We start from the raw sequence: 20,541 nt of genomic DNA, 5'->3' as shown, positions 1-20,541 counted from the left end.
CCAACACTCTGTAACCAACACTCTGAAACCAACACTCTGTAACCAACACTCTGTAACCAACACTCTGAAACCAACACTCTGAAACCAACACTCTGTAACCAACACTCTGAAACCAACACTCTGAAACCAACACTCTGAAACCAACACTCTGTAACCAACCAGCTACTTACTGTAGAGAAGCATGTGTTCTCAATGACATACCAAACCAAGTAAATCTTAAGATTAAAAGTAAATAAAGTAGAATAAAAAAGCTAAGTAAAGTAAGTATCTTCAGCCATACTGTCACATTGTGTATATTTTCTGTATGTGTACAGAGGCTCCATATCTGAAGGCCATATTGAGGACGTAATAGGGATTGTGATTGCCTCTCTGTTTTCAGATGACTATATAGTCCTCCCGTCTGGGAACCTTCAGATCCTCTCTGTTTCCCCCCAGCATGGGGGCATGTATAAGTGTGGTGCATACAACCCTGTAACCATGGAGACCAGAGTAGAGGCTCAAGGTACCAAGCTGACTGTCAAACGTAAGTCATATGGTATTTTAACTACCACACTTCTCTGACTCTCCTCTCAATGGAACACTTACTTGTTATTTCTTTATTGCTTCATTATCTCTTCTTCATTATCTATTCTTCATTATCTCTTCTTCATTAACTTACTTGTTATTTCTTTATTGCTTCATTATCTCTTCTTCATTATCTCTTCTTCATTATCTCTTCTTCATTATCTCTACTTCATTATCTCTACTTCATTATCTCTACTTCATTATCTCTTCTTCATTATCTCTTCTTCAATATCTCTTCTTCAATATCTCTACTTCAATACAGACGGTACTTTATTGCGATTTAATACTGTATGTAGCTAAGAGAAGATGACAGTGTTTCATTACAAGGCTTTCACCACTTTATGTCTAATCTTTACAACACTTCCGCTTTCTCCTCAGCCTCTGACGACCCCTCCCCAGTGAGGATAGTATACCCCATCACCCCTACTACTCTATCAGTGGAACATTCCAGCTTGCTGGTGTTGGAGTGTGTGGTGTCGGGCAGTCCGTCGCCCGCTGCTCAGTGGCTGAAGAATGGGCAGGAGGTGGCAGTACCTGCCGTGCCAGCAGGGAACAACCTGGTCCTACAGAGCCTGAAGAGGAGTGATGGAGGGAACTACCTGTGTTTTGTTACCACGGAGACAGGGAGGAACATACGCAGCGTCAACTATACTGTGAATGTGCTCGGTGAGTTACTAACAGGCCACTTCTGGGGGAACAGATCAGCTGACCTCAATGGGACTTCATGGTTAAAGAAAGGTTAGATGAATTACTCTAATGGTAGATTTTATCTAACTAGTTGAGAGTTCTGACTTCCTCCCCTCTCCTCTCCAGAGGAGGCATCTATTCTGAGAAATCTGTCTGACCAGTATGTCTTACCTGGAGACGCCGCCCGCTTCACCTGCATTGCCAAGGGAAACCCCACCCCCAATGTCACCTGGCTCTTCAACTCTGCCCCCATCGCCCCTTCGCCCCGCCTCCAAATCTCAGGCTCCTCCCTCTACATCAAAGGGGTGACATCACAGGACGAGGGCGTGTACCAGTGCCTGGTGGACAACGCGATTGGCTCAGCCCAGTCAGCTGGCAGGCTCACCCTCCAATCAGGTACAGTGTACTCTTCTAAAGTAGTGGCATATCAGGAAGTGATTGTATGAGAAAATGTGCTTTTTTCCCTGCTGGTTTATCCAGAGCGACTTACAGGAGCAATTAGGGTTAAGTGTCTTGCTCAAGGGCACATCGACAGATTTTTCACCTAGTCGGCTCGGGGATTAGAACCAGCGACCTTTCGGTTACTGGCACAACGCTCTTAAACACTAAGCTACCTGCCGCCCCAGTAGCTCTCCCTTACCCCCTCTCCCCCACATCTCTCCCCTCCTGTCTCTGCGTGAGAGGTACCTTTGTGCCGGCCACCAGGGATGAGCTCAGGGACAGAGGAATGTAAAGAGTAGCCTTGGAGGGCTCTGAGCGTGTGTGTGTGTGTTTGGTTTTATTATCCTTATGGGGACAAAAGTCCTCACAAGGATAGTAAAACAAGGAAAATTCACATCCCCACAAGGAAAAGGGCTATTTTAGGGTTAGGGGTTAGGTTTAGGGTTGGGGTTGGGGTTAGATAAGGGTTAGGGGTTAGGTTTAGGGTTAGGAATTAGGGTTAAAGTTTGGGTTAAGGTTAGGGTTAAGTTAAACCCCTAGAGTCGATCTCCAATTAGCGTAATAAGAAAAATCCCCATATAAATCTGTCAGAGATATCTGTTTTTTTGCATTGGATGCGTTTCAATCCACCACATCCGCCTATGTAACACTTCCACATCTGCGGTGAAAGGTGACAGAGCTAGAGCGGTGTTTGTCAGACCATGAGACATCCCGAAAATCGTCTTCTCACAAAATTGTCTGTAGCGTCCGAACGGTTTGGCCTAGAAATGATGACCCTTCTATGGAAAGATAAGCCTCTCACGAACACGATGGTGTTCTCCGTTTTTCTCTACGACCCCCACAAGCGTTTTGGGACTCGTCTGAAGTCGGTACAGCCGATCTGCCAACTTCTGTCTGTAGCGTCCGAACAGTTTGGGCTACACACTAATATGACCCTTCTGTGTAAAGGTGAGACTCTCATGTTTTGCTCTAGGATGCCCACAGGCCTCACAAGTCTCGTCTGAAGGTCCCCCGGTACCAGTTGATAATGGAATGGAAGGATACGCTACCGTTCAAAAGTTTGGGGTCACTTAGAAATGTCCTTGTTTTTGAAAGAAAAGCAATTTTTTTGTCCATTAAAATAACATCAAATTGATCAGAAATACAGTGTAGACATTGTTAATGTTGTAAATGGCTATTGTAGCTGGAAACGGCTGATTTTTAATGGAATATCTACATAGGCGTACAGAGGCCCATTATCAGCAACCATCAGTCCTGTGTTACAATGGCACGTTGTGTTTGCTAATCCAAGTTTATCATTTTAAAAGGCTAATTGATCATTAGGAAACCCTTTTACAATTATGTAAGCACAGCTGAAAACTGTTGTGCCGATTAAAGAAGCAATAAAACTGGCCTTCTTGAGACTAGTTGAGTATCTGGAGCATCAGCAATTGTGGGTTCGATTACAGGCTAAAAATGGCCAGAAACAAAGAACTTTCTTCTGAAACTCGTCAGTCTATTCTTGTTCTGAGAAATGAAGGCTATTCCATGCGAGAAATTGCCAAGAAACTGAAGATCTCGTACAACGCTGTATACTACTCCCTTCACAGAACAGCGCAAACTGGCTCTAACCAGAATAGAAAGAGGAGTGGGAGGCCCCGGTGCACAACTGAGCAAGAGGACAAATACATTAGTGTCTAGTTTGAGAAACAGGCGCCTCACAGGTCCTCAACTGGCAGCTTAATTAAATAGTACCCGCAAAACACCAGTCTCACCGTCAACAGTGAAGAGGCGACTCCGGGATGCTGACCTTCTAGGCAGAGTTGCAAAGAAAAAGCCATATGACGTTTAGACTGGTGTTTTGCGTAACCCACAATTGCTGATGATCCAGATACTCAACTAGTCTTATTGCTTCTTTAATCAGCACAACAGTTTTCAGCTGTGCTAACATAATTGCAAAAGGGTTTTCTAATGATCAATTAGCCTTTTAAAATGATAAACTTGGATTAGCAAACACAACAAGCCATTGGAACACAGGACTGATGGTTGCTGATAATGGGCCTCTGTACGCCTATGTAGATATTCCATTAAAAATCAGCCGTGTCCAGCTACAATAGCCATTTACAACATTAACAATGTCTACACTGTATTTCTGATCAATTTGATGTTATTTTAATGAACAAAAATTTTTGCTTTTCTTTCGAAAACAAGGACATTTCTAAGTGACCCCAAACTTTTGAACGGTAGTGTATATGGAGACTGTTTAGTGCTAAAAATAAGGGGTTAAATAAATGTAAAAAAACTACAACAAGTATCTCACATATATGACAGACACTATCTGTCGTTCCATGCAGTAAGGCTAGTATCAGTAATGCTAATAGCAGTAAGGCTAATAGCAGTAAGGCTATTAGCAGTAAGGTTTTAGCAGTAAGGCTAATAGCAGTAAGGTTTTAGCAGTAAGGCTAATAGCAGTAAGGCTAATAGCAGTAAGGCTAATAGCAGTAAGGCTAATAGCAGTAAGGCTAGTATCAGTAATGCTAATAGCAGTAAGGCTAATAGCAGTAAGGCTAGTAGCAATAAGGCTAATAGCAGTAAGGCTAATAGCAGTAAAGCTAATAGCAGTAAGGCTATTAGCAGTAAGGTTTTAGCAGTAAGGCTAATAGCAGTAAGGCTAATAGCAGTAAGGCTAATAGCAGTAAGGCTAGTATCAGTAATGCTAATAGCAGTAAGGCTAATAGCAGTAAGGCTAGTAGCAATAAGGCTAATAGCAGTAAGGCTAATAGCAGTAAGGCTAATAGCAGTAAGGAAATAGCAGTAAGGCTAATAGCAGTAAGGCTAATAGCATTAAGGCTAGTAGCAATAAGGCTAATAGCAGTAAGGCTAATAGCATTAAGGCTAGTAGCAATAAGGCTAATAGCAGTAAGGCTAATAGCATTAAGGCTAGTAGCAATAAGGCTAATAGCAATAAGGCTAATAGCAGTAAGGCTAATAGCAGTAAGGCTAATAGCAGTAAGGCTAATAGCAATAAGGCTAATAGCAGTAAGGCTAATAGCAGATGCTACAGTATGTGTTAATAAATAAGAGTCAGTAGTGTATGATGTTGACAGCTGGGTGGTCTGGAGCTTGTCAGACATACACAGACAGACACACACAGACACACACAGACACACACACACACACACACACACACACACACACACACACACACACACACACACACACAGTCCCTCACTCTTCTAGTGGTCTCTATCTCTCCAACAGTAGAGACAGGGAGCTGAGACCAGAGATAGTGTGGGATAGTAATCCTCATTCCCCCCTTCCCACTCTCCTCCCTCCCTCTCTCCTCCCTCCCCCATCTCTGAGTGCCGAAGGAGAGATTTATTCTGCTATGATGTGCTGCAGGTCAGTCAGCAGCAGCACTGGTGTGTTTACGTTGAGAACTAGATGTGAGTTAGATAAACTGAGTATTAAAACACAGTCACTGCAGTTCTTTGGCTCCGTGGGTTACCAGGTACCAGGCACTGGAGGTTGATATCAAATCGTCCCTGCTGCCTGTTACACTAAATGATATTGTTGTATATATAAACTGTTTAATATGATCCATCATTAAAGGAGTACACTGTCAGTTGTGTTTGTGTCTCTGTTTTGTTTATGTTTAGTGTGCCAGCATTGAGCTCCTGGTAAGAAAGTTCCTGTCAAAGTACAAATGTTCCTGTAAAAGGGCTTTATAAATACATTTGATTGATTGATTGATTTATTAATTGATGTATATTTGCGTTGCCAGGTTTCAGTTCCCTCCCCACCATCCTGTCCCCTCCTGTGAGTGGTTCGTACCAGGAAGGCGAGACCGTGTCTTTTTCCTGTAACGCCACAGGACACCCCCGCCCCGCCATCCGCTGGTACGACGCCCACGGCCCTGTCTCCACCCACCCGGCCCTCCACCTCCTCCCGCCGCAGGCCGCAGCCAGGGGCCCCGGTGAAGGGCCTCCCCACCTCACCATGTCCCGTCCTGGGTCCAGCTCACTCTACATCCAGGCTGTGACCCAGGCCCAGGCCGGGAGGTATATCTGTGAGGCGTCAAATGAGATGGGCTCTGTCACGGCTGAGGCTGTCCTCACTGTTGGTAAGACTGGACGATTGACTGATCCATTTACACCAGGGATGGGCAACTTGGATGGGGGTAGGTGCCACAAAAAAATCTGAATTCATCATGAGGGGCCGCAGTCTGAGCCTTTTGGGGACCCTAAGTGAAATTGTGTTTTACAGTTAATTTCCTGTAATTCTACACATTTTGCCATGAGGCGTAAAGAAAATGTTGCAGTTTTAAAGCAAGTTTGCTAACCATTACATTTCTGGGAGAAACGTTGGTCGCTAAACCCATTAAATGTTTGGGAGAAACGTTGGTTACTAAAGCCATTAAATGTTTGGGGGAAACGTTGGTCGCTAAACCCATTAAATGTTTGGGGGAAACGTTGGTCGCTAAACCCATTAAATGTTTGGGAGAAACGTTGGTTACTAAAGCCATTAAATGTTTGGGAGAAACGTTGGTTACTAAGCCAATAAATGTTTGGGAGAAACGTTGGTTGCTAAACCCATTAAATGTTTGGGAGAAACGTTGGTTACTAAAGCCAATAAATGTTTGGGAGAAACGTTGGTTACTAAAGCCATTAAATGTTTGGGAGAAACGTTGGTTACTAAAGCCAAGAAATGTTTGGGAGAAACGTTGGTTACTAAAGCCAAGAAATGTTTGGGAGAAACGTTGGTTACTAAAGCCATTAAATGTTTGGGAGCATAATAGAGTTTATAATAAAGCAACTTGTTTTGTTTGTGTATAGTTTACTCTCCGTTAGTCAGAACCTCTACACAACATTTGGGGGTGCGCGGCAGTTTATGCCTTTTACTAGAGTGAGAGTGACTAACAAAATCAATGGGGACCCCCCGGTCATTCATTCGACCATGATTACTAGAAGTTTAGATAGCTGGCTAGACTAACTTTCCAATCTTTTTTTTTTCTGCTGACATGGGCTATTTGAGTGACTGTCAGTGACTGACATAACAAGAGGAACTGCTGATGCACAAGCACATTTCTATCTTGTGTTTCTACTATTCTAACTCGCAACAGTACGTTTTTTTAAATTTATATTTTGGAAATGATCCACGGGTCTACAAAAGAGCCGCCAGTTGTGATTTACACTATTACTATTGCCCTAGGGTTTCTGCTGAAATGGATCTTTTAGAATGGCCTTCAGTTATCTGGCCCTCATACCATCATGGCCGCCTAATCATCCCCAGCTTCCAATTGGCTCATTCATCCCCCCTCCTCTCACCTGTAACCATTCCCCAGGTCGTTGATGTAAATGAGAATGTGTTCTCAGTAAACTAACCTGGTAAAATAAGGGTTAAATTAAATTAAAATTAAAAAATAAATATAGCTAATGGACTGATCTGTGACTGTGATATATATATATATATATATATATATATTTTTTTTTTTGTGATCCAATTTACATTTTAGTCATTTAGCAGACACTCTTATCCAGAGCGACTTCCAATTAGTGAGTGCATAAATTTTTCATACTGGCCCCACGTGGGATATATAGCTAATGGACTGATCTGTGGCTGTGATATATAGTTGATGGACTGATCTGGGATAGAGAGAGAGAGAGCTGGAGAGAGAAGGAGAGAGAGAGAGGGATAGAGAGAGAGAGAGAGAGAGAGAGAGAAGGAGAGAGAGAAAGAGAGAGAGATGGAGGGAGAGAGAGAGAGAGAGAGAGAGAGAGAGAGAGATGGAGACAGGGAGAGAGAGAAAGTATATCTAGATGTAGTGCAGCTGGGGATGATTCTCCTGGTTTTTCTAGATGTAGTGTAGCTGGGGATGATTCTCCTGGTTTTTCTAGATGTAGTGTAGCTGGGGATGATTCTCCTGGTATTTCTATATGTAGTGCAGCTGGGGATGATTCTCCTGGTATTTTAATGGTTGCTGTGAGGAATGTGGGGCAGCTGGCGCAGTTCCATATCCCAGGGTTAGTGTTACCAGCTCCAAGCCTGTTTGTTTAGTAAGTGAACCCACTGCTGCCTGCCTGACTGCCTGCCACCCCCCCCCCCAAAACAGCCCCCTAACACGCCCCAAGCACCCTGCTGGCCTCCTCCCCCCTACCCTCCTCTACCCTACCCTACCCTCCTCTACCCTCCTCTACCCTACCCTCCTCTACCCTACCCTACCCTACCCTACCCTACCCTACCCTCCTCTACCCTCCTCTACCCCTACCCTCCTCTACCCTACCCTACCCTACCCTACCCTCCTCTACCCTACCCTACCCTCCTCTACCCTCCTCTACCCTACCCTCCTCTACCCCTACCCTACCCTCCTCTACCCTCCTCTACCCTACCCTACCCTCCTCTACCCTACCCTACCCTCCTCTACCCTCCTCTACCCTACCCTCCCTCTACCCTACCCTACCCTCCTCTACCCTACCCTACCCTACCCTCCTCTACCCTACCCTCCTCTACCCTACCCTCCTCTACCCTACCCTCCTCTACCCTACCCTACCCTCCTCTACCCTACCCTCCTCTACCCCTACCCTACCCTCCTCTACCCTCCTCTACCCCTACCCTCCTCTACCCTACCCTACCCTCCTCTACCCTCCTCTACCCTACCCTCCTCTACCCCTACCCTACCCTCCTCTACCCTCCTCTACCCCTACCCTCCTCTACCCTACCCTCCTCACCCCTACCCTCCTCTACCCCTACCCTACCCTCCTCTACCCTCCTCACCCCTACCCTCCTCTACCCTACCCTACCCTCCTCTACCCTCCTCTACCCTACCCTCCTCTACCCTACCCTACCCTCCTCTACCCTCCTCTACCCTACCCTCCTCTACCCTACCCTACCCTCCTCTCCCCTACCCTCCTCTACCCTACCCTTCCCTCCTCTACCCTACCCTCCTCTACCCTCCTCTACCCTACCCTCCTCTACCCTACCCTCCTCTACCCTACCCTCCTCTACCCTCCTCTACCCTACCCTACCCTCCTCTACCCTCCTCTACCCTACCCTCCTCTATCCTACCCCTACCCTCCCCCTACCCTACCCTCCTCTACCCTACCCCTACCCTCCTCTATCCCTACCCTCCTCTACCCTACCCTCCCCTCCCCTCCTCTACCCTCCTCTACCCTACCCTCCTCTACCCCTACCCTCCTCTACCCTACCCTCCTCTATCCTACCCTCCTCTACCCTACCCTACCCTCCTCTACCCTCCTCTACCCTACCCTCCTCTACCCTACCCTACCCTCCTCTACCCTACCCTACCCTACCCTACCCTACCCTCCTCTACCCTCCTCTACCCTACCCTCCTCTACCCTACCCTCCTCTACCCTACCCTACCCTCCTCTACCCTCCTCTACCCCTACCCTCCTCTACCCTACCCCTACCCTCCTCTACCCTCCTCTACCCTACCCTCCTCTACCCCTATCCCTACCCTCCTCTACCCTCCTCTACCCTACCCTCCTCTACCCTACCTTACCCTCCTCTACCCTACCCTCCTCTACCCTACCCTGCTGTGCTCCCTACCCTACCCTCCTCTACCCTATCCTACCCTACCCTCCTCTACCCTATCCTACCCTCCCCTACCCTACCCTACCCTCCTCTACCCTCCTCTACCCTCCTCTACCCTACCCTCCTCTACCCCTACCCTCCTCTACCCTCCTCACCCTACCCTCTCACTCCCTACCCTACCCTCCTCTACCCTCCTCTACCCCTACCCTCCTCTACCCTATCCTACCCTCCTCTACCCTCCTCTACCCCTACCCTCCTCTACCCTACCTTACCCTCCTCTACCCCACCCTCCCTACCCTACCCTGCTGTGCTCCCTACCCCACCCCTACCCTCCTCCTACCCCTATCCCTACCCTACCCTCCTCTACCCTATCCTACCCTACCCTCCTCTACCCTACCCTACCCTCCTCTACCCTACCCTCCTCTACCCTACCCTACCCTCCTCTACCCTACCCTCCTCTACCCTCCTCTACCCTCCTCTACCCTCCTCTACCCTACCCTCCTCTACCCTACCCTCCTCTACCCTCCTCTACCCTACCCTACCCTCCTCTACCCTCCTCTACCCTACCCTCCTCTATCCTACCCTACCCTCCTCTACCCTACCCTCCTCTACCCTACCCTACCCTCCTCTATCCTACCCTCCTCTACCCTACCCTCCTCTACCCTCCTCTACCCTCCTCTACCCTCCTCTACCCTACCCTCCTCTACCCTACCCTCCTCTACCCTACCCTCCTCTATCCTACCCTCCTCTACCCTACCCTACCCGCCTCTACCCTCCTCTACCCTACCCTCCTCTACCCTACCCCTACCCTCCTCTACCCTACCCTACCCTACCCACCCTACCCTCCTCTACCCTCCTCTACCCTACCCTCCTCTACCCTACCCTCCTCTACCCTACCCTACCCTCCTCTACCCTCCTCTACCCTACCCTCCTCTACCCTACCCTACCCTCCTCTACCCTCCTCTACCCTACCCTCCTCTACCCTATCCTACCCTCCTCTACCCTCCTCTACCCTACCCTCCTCTACCCTACCTTACCCTCCTCTACCCTACCCTCCTCTACCCTACCCTGCTGTGCTCCCTACCCTACCCTACCCTCCTCTACCCTATCCTACCCTACCCTCCTCTACCCTATCCTACCCTCCCCTACCCTACCCTACCCTCCTCTACCCTCCTCTACCCTACCCTCCTCTACCCTCCTCTACCCTCCTCTACCCTCCTCTACCCTACCCTCCTCTACCCTACCCTACCCTCCTCTACCCTCCTCTACCCTACCCTCCTCTACCCTATCCCTACCCTCCTCCTACCCTCCTCTACCCTACCCTCCTCTACCCTACCTTACCCTCCTCTACCCTACCCTCCCCTTACCCTACCCTGCTGTGCTCCCTACCCTACCCTACCCTCCTCTACCCTATCCTACCCTACCCTCCTCTACCCTATCCTACCCTACCCTCCTCTACCCTACCCTCCTCTACCCTATCCTACCCTACCCTTCTCTACCCTCCTCTACCCTACCCTACCCTCCTCTACCCTATCCTACTCTACCCTCCTCTACCCTACCCTACCCTCCTCTACCCTATCCTACCCTACCCTCCTCTACCCTACCCTCCTCTACCCTACCCTACCCTCCTCTACCCTCCTCTACCCTACCCTCTTCTACCCTACCCTCCTCTACCCTACCCTACCCTACCCTACTCTACCCTACCCTCCTCTACCCTCCTCTACCCTCCTCTACCCTACCCTCCTCTACCCTACCCTCCTCTACCCTCCTCTACCCTACCCTACCCTCCTCTACCCTATCCTACCCTACCCTCCTCTACCCTACCCTCCTCTACCCTATCCTACCCTACCCTCCTCTACACTCCTCTACCCTACCCTACCCTCCTCTACCCTACCCTACCCTACCCTCCTCTACCCTATCCTACCCTACCCTCCTCTACCCTACCCTGCTGTGCTCCCTATCCTACCCTCCTCTACCCTACCCTCCTCTACCCTACCCTCCTCTACCCTACCCTCCTCTACCCTACCCTCCTCTACCCTCCTCTACCCTACCCTCCTCTACCCTATCCTACCCTCCTCTACCCTACCCTCCTCTACCCTATCCTACCCTCCTCTACCCTACCCTCCTCTACCCTCCTCTACCCTACCCTACCCTCCTCTACCCTACTTAACCCTCCTCTACCCTACCCTACCCTCCTCTACCCTACTTAACCCTCCTCTACCCTACCCTACCCTCCTCTACCCTACTTAACCCTCCTCTACCCTACCCTCCTCTACCCTACCTTACCCTTCTCTACCCTACCCTGCTGTGCTCCCTACCCTACCCTACCCTACCGGTACCGCTTGCTGTTTGTATGTGTCTGGTATGAAAGTGAACTGTGTTTGCGTGTGATCAGGGTTGTATTCATTGCGCCAATTCTATTGAAAAACTTTTCTTAAACGGAAGCAAACGGAACAAAACGGGGATAAACATACCTGAATTTGTCCAATAGAAACTAATTTGCAGCTGTTGGACTAATGATTGCACCCTAGATCAGCTAGATGCAGGCAAGAGTGGGCAAGGCTGTATTGAATGTGTCAATGTCTGACACCTTGATTACTCAAAATTCTCTTGACCTATGCCCCTACGTTGTAAACTTTAATTCATAGGCTAGGTTGTAGCAACCTCATGATGGGTACAGGGAACATGTGAGTATCATGTAGTAGCCTAAACCTATCAGTGTTACATTGATCTGGGTGAATGGAATATGAATAACAGTCATCCAATATGCTGTTATCGAAATAAGGCCGTGCTCATAAAAAAAAATTCATCCTCCCTCATCCTAAACTGCACCAACCGCCACTGACTGTAATATACTGTAATATGCTGTAATATATAGTAATATTCTGTTATATAGTGTAATATAGTGTAATATAGTGTAATATACTGTGATATTCTGTGATATAGTGTAATATTCTGTGATATACTGTAATATTCTGTAATATAGCGTAATATTCTGTGTCTCCTGCCAAACCTCCTTCCAGCCTCCCCTCTTCCCAGCCTCACCTCCTCCCAGCCTCACCTCCTCCCAGCCTCCCCTCCTCCCAGCCTCCCCTCCTCCCAGCCTCCCCTCCTCCCAGCCTCCCCTCCTCCCAGCCTCCCCTCCTCCCAGCCTCCCCTCCTCCCTGCCTCCCCTCCTCCCAGCCTCCCCTCCTCCCAGCCTCCCAGCCTCCCTGACGTCCCTAGGTACAGCTCTCTGACCTGGTTTATAATTTTAGTTTTTTTTAAATAATAGTATTTTCATGTAGCGCTGTGGGTATCCAGGAGTTTCTTGTTATTTAATGTAGATTGAAAAGGCTTGTTCCCAATGTAAAACTTTCCTGCCCTGCCTGCTCCCCTGCCGGCTGGCCTGCCTGCTGCCCTGCCGGCTGGCCTGCCTGCTGCCCTGCCTCCTGCCCTGCCTCCTGCCCTGCCTGCTGCCCTGCCTCCTGCCCTGCCTGCTGCCCTGCCGGCTGGCCTGCCTGCTGCCCTGCCTGCTGCCCTGCCGGCTGGCCTGCGGTCCACGGTGGAGACAAATTCCCTCCTCTGTTCCTGTTGGTCTCTACAGCAGACTGACTCTGTTCCTGTTGGTCTCTACAGCAGACTGACTCTGTTCCTGTTGGTCTCTACAGCAGACTGACTCTGTTCCTGTTGGTCTCTACAGCAGACTGACTCTGTTCCTGTTGGTCTCTACAGCAGACTGACTCTGTTCCTGTTGGTCTCTACAGCAGACTGACTCTGTTCCTGTTGGTCTCTGGCTGCAGACTGACTCTGTTCCTGTTGGTCTCTACAGCAGACTGACTCTGTTCCTGTTGGTCTCTACAGCAGACTGACTCTGTTCCTGTTGGTCTCTACAGCAGACTGACTCTGTTCCTGTTGGTCTCTACAGCAGACTGACTCTGTTCCTGTTGGTCTCTACAGCAGACTGACTCTGTTCCTGTTGGTCTCTACAGCAGACTGACTCTGTTCCTGTTGGTCTCTACAGCAGACTGACTCTGTTCCTGTTGGTCTCTACAGCAGACTGACTCTGTTCCTGTTGGTCTCTACAGCAGACTGACTCTGTTCCTGTTGGTCTCTACAGCAGACTGACTCTGTTCCTGTTGGTCTCTACAGCAGACTGACTCTGTTCCTGTTGGTCTCTACAGCAGACTGACTCTGTTCCTGTTGGTCTCTACAGCAGACTGACTCTGTTCCTGTTGGTCTCTACAGCAGACTGACTCTGTTCCTGTTGGTCTCTACAGCAGACTGACTCTGTTCCTGTTGGTCTCTACAGCAGACTGACTCTGTTCCTGTTGGTCTCTGGCTGCAGACTGACTCTGTTCCTGTTGGTCTCTACAGCAGACTGACTCTGTTCCTGTTGGTCTCTACAGCAGACTGACTCTGTTCCTGTTGGTCTCTACAGCAGACTGACTCTGTTCCTGTTGGTCTCTACAGCAGACTGACTCTGTTCCTGTTGGTCTCTGGCTGCAGACTGACTCTGTTCCTGTTGGTCTCTACAGCAGACTGACTCTGTTCCTGTTGGTCTCTACAGCAGACTGACTCTGTTCCTGTTGGTCTCTACAGCAGACTGACTCTGTTCCTGTTGGTCTCTACAGCAGACTGACTCTGTTCCTGTTGGTCTCTACAGCAGACTGACTCTGTTCCTGTTGGTCTCTGGCTGGCAGACTGACTCTGTTCCTGTTGGTCTCTACAGCAGACTGACTCTGTTCCTGTTGGTCTCTACAGCAGACTGACTCTGTTCCTGTTGGTCTCTACAGCAGACTGACTCTGTTCCTGTTGGTCTCTACAGCAGACTGACTCTGTTCCTGTTGGTCTCTACAGCAGACTGACTCTGTTCCTGTTGGTCTCTACAGCAGACTGACTCTGTTCCTGTTGGTCTCTACAGCAGACTGACTCTGTTCCTGTTGGTCTCTACAGCAGACTGACTCTGTTCCTGTTGGTCTCTACAGCAGACTGACTCTGTTCCTGTTGGTCTCTACAGCAGACTGACTATGTTCCTGTTGGTCTCTACAGCAGACTGACTCTGTTCCTGTTGGTCTCTACAGCAGACTGACTCTGTTCCTGTTGGTCTCTACAGCATACTGACTCTGTTCCTGTTGGTCTCTACAGCAGACTGACTCTGTTCCTGTTGGTCTCTACAGCAGACTGACTCTGTTCCTGTTGGTCTCTACAGCAGACTGACTCTGTTCCTGTTGGTCTCTACAGCAGACTGACTCTGTTCCTGTTGGTCTCTACAGCAGACTGACTCTGTTCCTGTTGGTCTCTACAGCAGACTGACTCTGTTCCTGTTGGTCTCTGGCTGCAGACTGACTCTCTTCCTGTTGGTCTCTACAGCAGACTGACTCTGTTCCTGTTGGTCTCTACAGCAGACTGACTCTGTTCCTGTTGGTCTCTACAGCAGACTGACTCTGTTCCTGTTGGTCTCTGGCTGCAGACTGACTCTGTTCCTGTTGGTCTCTACAGCAGACTGACTCTGTTCCTGTTGGTCTCTACAGCAGACTGACTCTGTTCCTGTTGGTCTCTACAGCAGACTGACTCTGTTCCTGTTGGTCTCTACAGCAGACTGACTCTGTTCCTGTTGGTCTCTGGCTGCAGACTGACTCTGTTCCTGTTGGTCTCTACAGCAGACTGACTCTGTTCCTGTTGGTCTCTACAGCAGACTGACTCTGTTCCTGTTGGTCTCTACAGCAGACTGACTCTGTTCCTGTTGGTCTCTACAGCAGACTGACTCTGTTCCTGTTGGTCTCTACAGCAGACTGACTCTGTTCCTGTTGGTCTCTACAGCAGACTGACTCTGTTCCTGTTGGTCTCTACAGCAGACTGACTCTGTTCCTGTTGGTCTCTACAGCAGACTGACTCTGTTCCTGTTGGTCTCTACAGCAGACTGACTCTGTTCCTGTTGGTCTCTACAGCAGACTGACTCTGTTCCTGTTGGTCTCTACAGCAGACTGACTCTGTTCCTGTTGGTCTCTACAGCAGACTGACTCTGTTCCTGTTGGTCTCTACAGCAGACTGACTCTGTTCCTGTTGGTCTCTACAGCAGACTGACTCTGTTCCTGTTGGTCTCTACAGCAGACTGACTCTGTTCCTGTTGGTCTCTACAGCAGACTGACTCTGTTCCTGTTGGTCTCTACAGCAGACTGACTCTGTTCCTGTTGGTCTCTACAGCAGACTGACTCTGTTCCTGTTGGTCTCTACAGCAGACTGACTCTGTTCCTGTTGGTCTCTACAGCAGACTGACTCTGTTCCTGTTGGTCTCTACAGCAGACTGACTCTGTTCCTGTTGGTCTCTGGCTGCAGACTGACTCTGTTCCTGTTGGTCTCTACAGCAGACTGACTCTGTTCCTGTTGGTCTCTACAGCAGACTGACTCTGTTCCTGTTGGTCTCTACAGCAGACTGACTCTGTTCCTGTTGGTCTCTACAGCAGACTGACTCTGTTCCTGTTGGTCTCTACAGCAGACTGACTCTGTTCCTGTTGGTCTCTGGCTGCAGACTGACTCTGTTCCTGTTGGTCTCTACAGCAGACTGACTCTGTTCCTGTTGGTCTCTACAGCAGACTGACTCTGTTCCTGTTGGTCTCTGGCTGCAGACTGACTCTGTTCCTGTTGGTCTCTGGCTGCAGACTGACTCTGTTCCTGTTGGTCTCTACAGCAGACTGACTCTGTTCCTGTTGGTCTCTACAGCAGACTGACTCTGTTCCTGTTGGTCTCTACAGCAGACTGACTCTGTTCCTGTTGGTCTCTGGCTGCAGACTGACTCTGTTCCTGTTGGTCTCTACAGCAGACTGACTCTGTTGGTCAAAAGTGGGTGGTAACAGTATGTGCGCTCTACGCCAGACCTAAAAATGATACCTGTTGCACCACCAGCCTTTCTGAGTGCTGCCTGGGCCTGGTTTCTCCAGCGTAGGGTGGTTAATTGGGACTATCTTCATCATGATATGCATCGGAAATAATAGCAATCTATATTTTTTAAAACATGTGAATTTCGTGTTCGTATTTCACTACCTCCGCAGGCTTTTGGAGTTGCCTAGATGCACAAGTCAAAAGAAAAAGAATAGCCTCATACTATGCTAGCAAGATAATCCACCATTAGGTTACATAGTATGCTAGCAAGATAATCCACCATTAGGTTACATAGTATGCTAGCAAGATAATCCACCATTAGGTTACATAGTATGCTAGCAAGATAATCCACCATTAGGTTACATAGTATGCTAGCAAGATAATGCACCATTAGGTTACATAGTATGCTAGCAAGATAATCCACCATTAGGTTACATAGTATGCTAGCAAGATAATCCACCATTAGGTTACATAGTATGCTAGCAAAATAATCCACCATTAGGTTACATAGTATGCTAGCAAGATAATCCACCATTAGGTTACATAGTATGCTAGCAAGATAATCCAACATTAGGTTACATAGTATGCTAGCAAGATAATGCACCATTAGGTTACATAGTATGCTAGCAAGATAATCCACCATTAGGTTACATAGTATGCTAGCAAGATAATCCACCATTAGGTTACATAGTATGCTAGCAAAATAATCTACCATTAGGTTACATAGTATGCTAGCAAGATGATCCACCATTAGGTTACATAGTATGCTAGCAAGATGATCCACCATTAGGTTACATAGTATGCTAGCAAGATGTTGTGATCAGTCCTGCTAATAGATGAGCCAACCAGACTAATGACCATGAACACTCACCTCCATTTTAGCTAACATTCCCCAGACAAATGTTAACCAAATATCCAAATGGAGATTCAGTGAAAACAAAAATCTGACATCGATTGATTTATCATAACGAGTCCCCATGCTCTGACATTGATTGATTTATCATAACGAGTCCCCATGCTCTGACATTGATTGATTTATCATAACAAGTCCCCCAGCGCTGATGGCGCTGTCGCAATCAAAGCAGTGCTGAAATTCTCATGTAGTTGTCCACATGGCGATTGCTTCACATTTAACGAGTGGATGACTTTGGGAGTTTCAATTACCAACCATTTGATACATGCCTTCAATTGCATTAGCCGATTATTGCAATATTTTCATCATTCGGTTGTGGTTAAGCTTAAACGTGCGTGCATAATAATGGTGGGCTATGCGAAGTGATGGGCGAAGTGACATGCCTTGGAATGTTTAGATCTGCCACAGGGACAGTAACAGTTTAATAAGGGGCGCTGCCTAGCAACCATCATTATGAAGCATCACATCTCATGAACGCCTATTGCTGACGCCGGGCTTAGCTACGACTAGTCTTATTATGGGTTGGTGCAACAGGTGTAAACTCGGATCACATAGTCGACCCTACGCTCTTAGAAAAAAGGGTTCCAAAATGATTATTTGGCTTTCCCCATAGGAGAACCCTTTTTGGTTCCAGGTAGGACCTTTTTGAGTTCCATGTGGAACCCTCTGTGGAAAGGGTTCTACATGGAACCCAATAGGGTTCTACCTAGAACCAAAAAGTTCTACCTGGAAACAAAACGGGTTCTTAAAAGGGTTCTCCTATGGGGACAGCCGAAGAACCCTTTAAGGTTCTAGATAGCGTCTTTCTTTCTAAGAGTGTATCTACGCCTGACCTAATATTTCATACCAACTTTTTTGCACCAAACTGGTGCAACCAGCCCCAGAAAGGACATTCATTTTATTTGCATCTGAATTCAAAGCAAGAAAATGCATTCAGAACATCATATGATTTGTGATCAAAGTTTCAATCTTCGATGCTATACTTGGATACAGCTCTGGTTTAATCTGAAACCTCTTTCTCTCTCTCTCTCTCTCTCTCTCTCTCTCTCTCTTCTCTCTCTCTCTCTCTCTCTCTCTCTCTCTCTCTCTCTCTCTCTCTCTCTCTCTCTCTCTCTCTCTCTCTCTCTCTCTCTCTCTCTGTCTCTCTCTCTCACAGAACCTCAGCCTGGTTCCACAACCGATATTCTGATCAAGGCTCCACCCCCCTCCGTCCACCCAATCCAGAGCGACGAGGGAGATGAGCTCCTCCCACCCGAGGAGGAAGGGGAAGGGCTAGGGGAGGGACTAGGAGAAGGGGAGGGGCTATGGGACACCATGGGCCAACCAACAGAGAGGAGCAGCGACCGGCCCACTCCTGAAGCACCAATCATTACTAGCCCTCCTCAGACACACAAACCTGACATCTATGACCTTGAGTGGAGGGCGGGCCGTGACTGGGGACATCCAATCAACGCATACTTCGTCAAGTACCGCAAGGTGAGTCCAGAGGAGGAGGAACAGGAGTTTTTCTGACCATGTCATTGTACCCTGACCAGGATAAACTCCTGGCCCTAGGTAGGGATAAAGCACCTGAATGTGAGTGTAGTATAGTAGAGCAGAGTAGAGTAGAGTAGAGTAGAGTAGAGCAGAGCAGAGCAGAGCAGAGCAGAGCAGAGCAGAGTAGAGTAGAGTAGAGTAGAGTAGAGCAGAGCAGAGCAGAGCAGAGTAGAGCAGAGTATGTTCATATTGTTCATATTAACAAAGGAAATAGAGGGACTAACAGTACAGATACATAGTAATAAAAACAGTACCACAGAGGAAAAACAAAAAGAAATGGAGGAACTTATTCAAGAAAGATCAAGTGTAATATATTATAAAAAATAAAGCGAACTGGATGGAATATGGGGACAAATGCACCAAATAATTAGTTTATCTTCAACATAGAAATGCTACCAAAAAGAATTTACTGAAAATTGTTACAAATGACGGCGTCACCCATGATTCACCAAACAATATTTTGAAAGAGGAAGCAAAGTACTTTAAGCATATGTTTTCGTTTCAGTCTCCTCCATCTCCGCTAACCAAAGTTAACTGTAAGGATTAGTTTTTCTATTAATAATGTAAAATTAACAGCTATGCAGAAAGACTCATGTGAAGGCCAAATTACAGAGGAGGAACTTCTTGATGCAATTAAAGCCTTTATGTCCGGGAAAACTCCAGGGCTGGATGGCATACCAGTTGAGGTATATCAAACATTTTTTTAAATGTATTTTGAGGACTATTATTAGCATGTTTTAACCACTCCTATACAAATGGTAGATTATCAGATACTCAACAAGAAGATCTGATTACATTATTACCGAAACAGGACCCAGGTGGTAAACATAAAGATCCAGTCCATTTAAAAAATGGAAGGCCCCTTTACACTTCTGTGTTGTGATGCAAAATTCCTAGCAAGGTGCATTGCAGTTATAATTAAAAAGGTATTGTCGGATATTATTCATCCTAATCAGACAGGTTTTTTACATGGAAGATACATTGGAGATAATATAAGGCAAGTACTGGAAACAATAGAACACTATGAAAAATCTGGGAAACCAGGCCTGGTATTCATAGCTGACTTTGAAAAGGCCTTTGATAAATTACGTCTAGGATTTATATATACAGTGCCTTTGGAAAGTATTCAGACCCCTTGACTTTTTCCACATTTTGTTACGTTACAGCCTTATTCAAAAATTGATTCAATTACTCCAACTAGGGGACGGGTGGTAGGGTTAGGGGAAAATAATAAAAGAAAATATGTATAAAAAAATATATGTATATCTTTAAAATAATATATTAATAAAATAATATATATGGGGGATTGGAAATGATGCAGACAGTTACGTTGATAGAAGCCACAATCTATTTGCAATATTAAAGTTGATCCACCACTAAAACAAAAATAATAACAGCTGAGTAGAGGAGAGGAGAGGAGACGAGAGGAGAGGAGAGGAGAGGAGAGGAGAGGAGAGGAGAGGAGAAGAGAAGAGAGGAGAAGGAGAGGAGAGAGGAGAGGAGAGGGAGAGGAGAGAGAGGAGAGGGAGAGGAGAGGAGAGGGAGAGGAGAGAGAGGAGAGGAGGGAGGAGGAGAGGAGAGGGAGGAGAGGGAGGGAGGAGGGAGAGGAGAGGAGAGAGGGAGGAGGAGAGGAGAGGGAGAGGAGGAGGAGAGGGAGAGGAGGAGGAGGGAGAGGAGGGAGAGGAGAGGAGGAGGAGAGCAGAGGGAGAGGAGAGGAGAGAGGAGAGGAGAGAGGAGAGGAGAGGAGAGGAGAGGGAGGAGAGCAGAGCAGAGGGAGAGGAGAGGGGAGAGGGAGAGGAGAGGAGAGGAGAGGAGAGGAGAGGAGAGGAGCGTACAGTAGAGTAGAGTAGAGTAGAGTAGAGTAGAGTAGAGTAGAGTACAGTAGACTAGAGTAGACTAGAGTACAGTAGACTAGAGTAGACTAGAGTACAGTAGACTAGAGTACAGTAGAGTAGAGTAGAGTAGAGTAGAGTACAGTAGACTAGAGTACAGTAGAGTAGAGTGCAGTA

General features: G+C 47.6%; 1 protein-coding gene across 1 annotated transcript in view; it reads left to right on the top strand.

Moving 5' to 3' along the window:
- cdon (cell adhesion associated, oncogene regulated) overlaps positions 1-20,541 on the top strand; it is a 136,152-nt gene that overhangs the window by 85,946 nt on the left and 29,665 nt on the right. Inside the window, exons 5-9 of the mRNA XM_041878202.2 lie at positions 380-523; positions 943-1,230; positions 1,378-1,647; positions 5,456-5,794; positions 18,153-18,472. Of these exons, the coding sequence (XP_041734136.2) occupies positions 380-523; positions 943-1,230; positions 1,378-1,647; positions 5,456-5,794; positions 18,153-18,472 (1,361 nt within the window). The remainder of the gene's footprint in view (positions 1-379; positions 524-942; positions 1,231-1,377; positions 1,648-5,455; positions 5,795-18,152; positions 18,473-20,541) is intronic.

This window comes from Coregonus clupeaformis, chromosome 6 (assembly GCF_020615455.1).
Source record: "Coregonus clupeaformis isolate EN_2021a chromosome 6, ASM2061545v1, whole genome shotgun sequence".
Lineage (NCBI taxonomy): Eukaryota > Metazoa > Chordata > Actinopteri > Salmoniformes > Salmonidae > Coregonus > Coregonus clupeaformis.
This window is presented reverse-complemented; position numbering and strand designations above follow the sequence as displayed.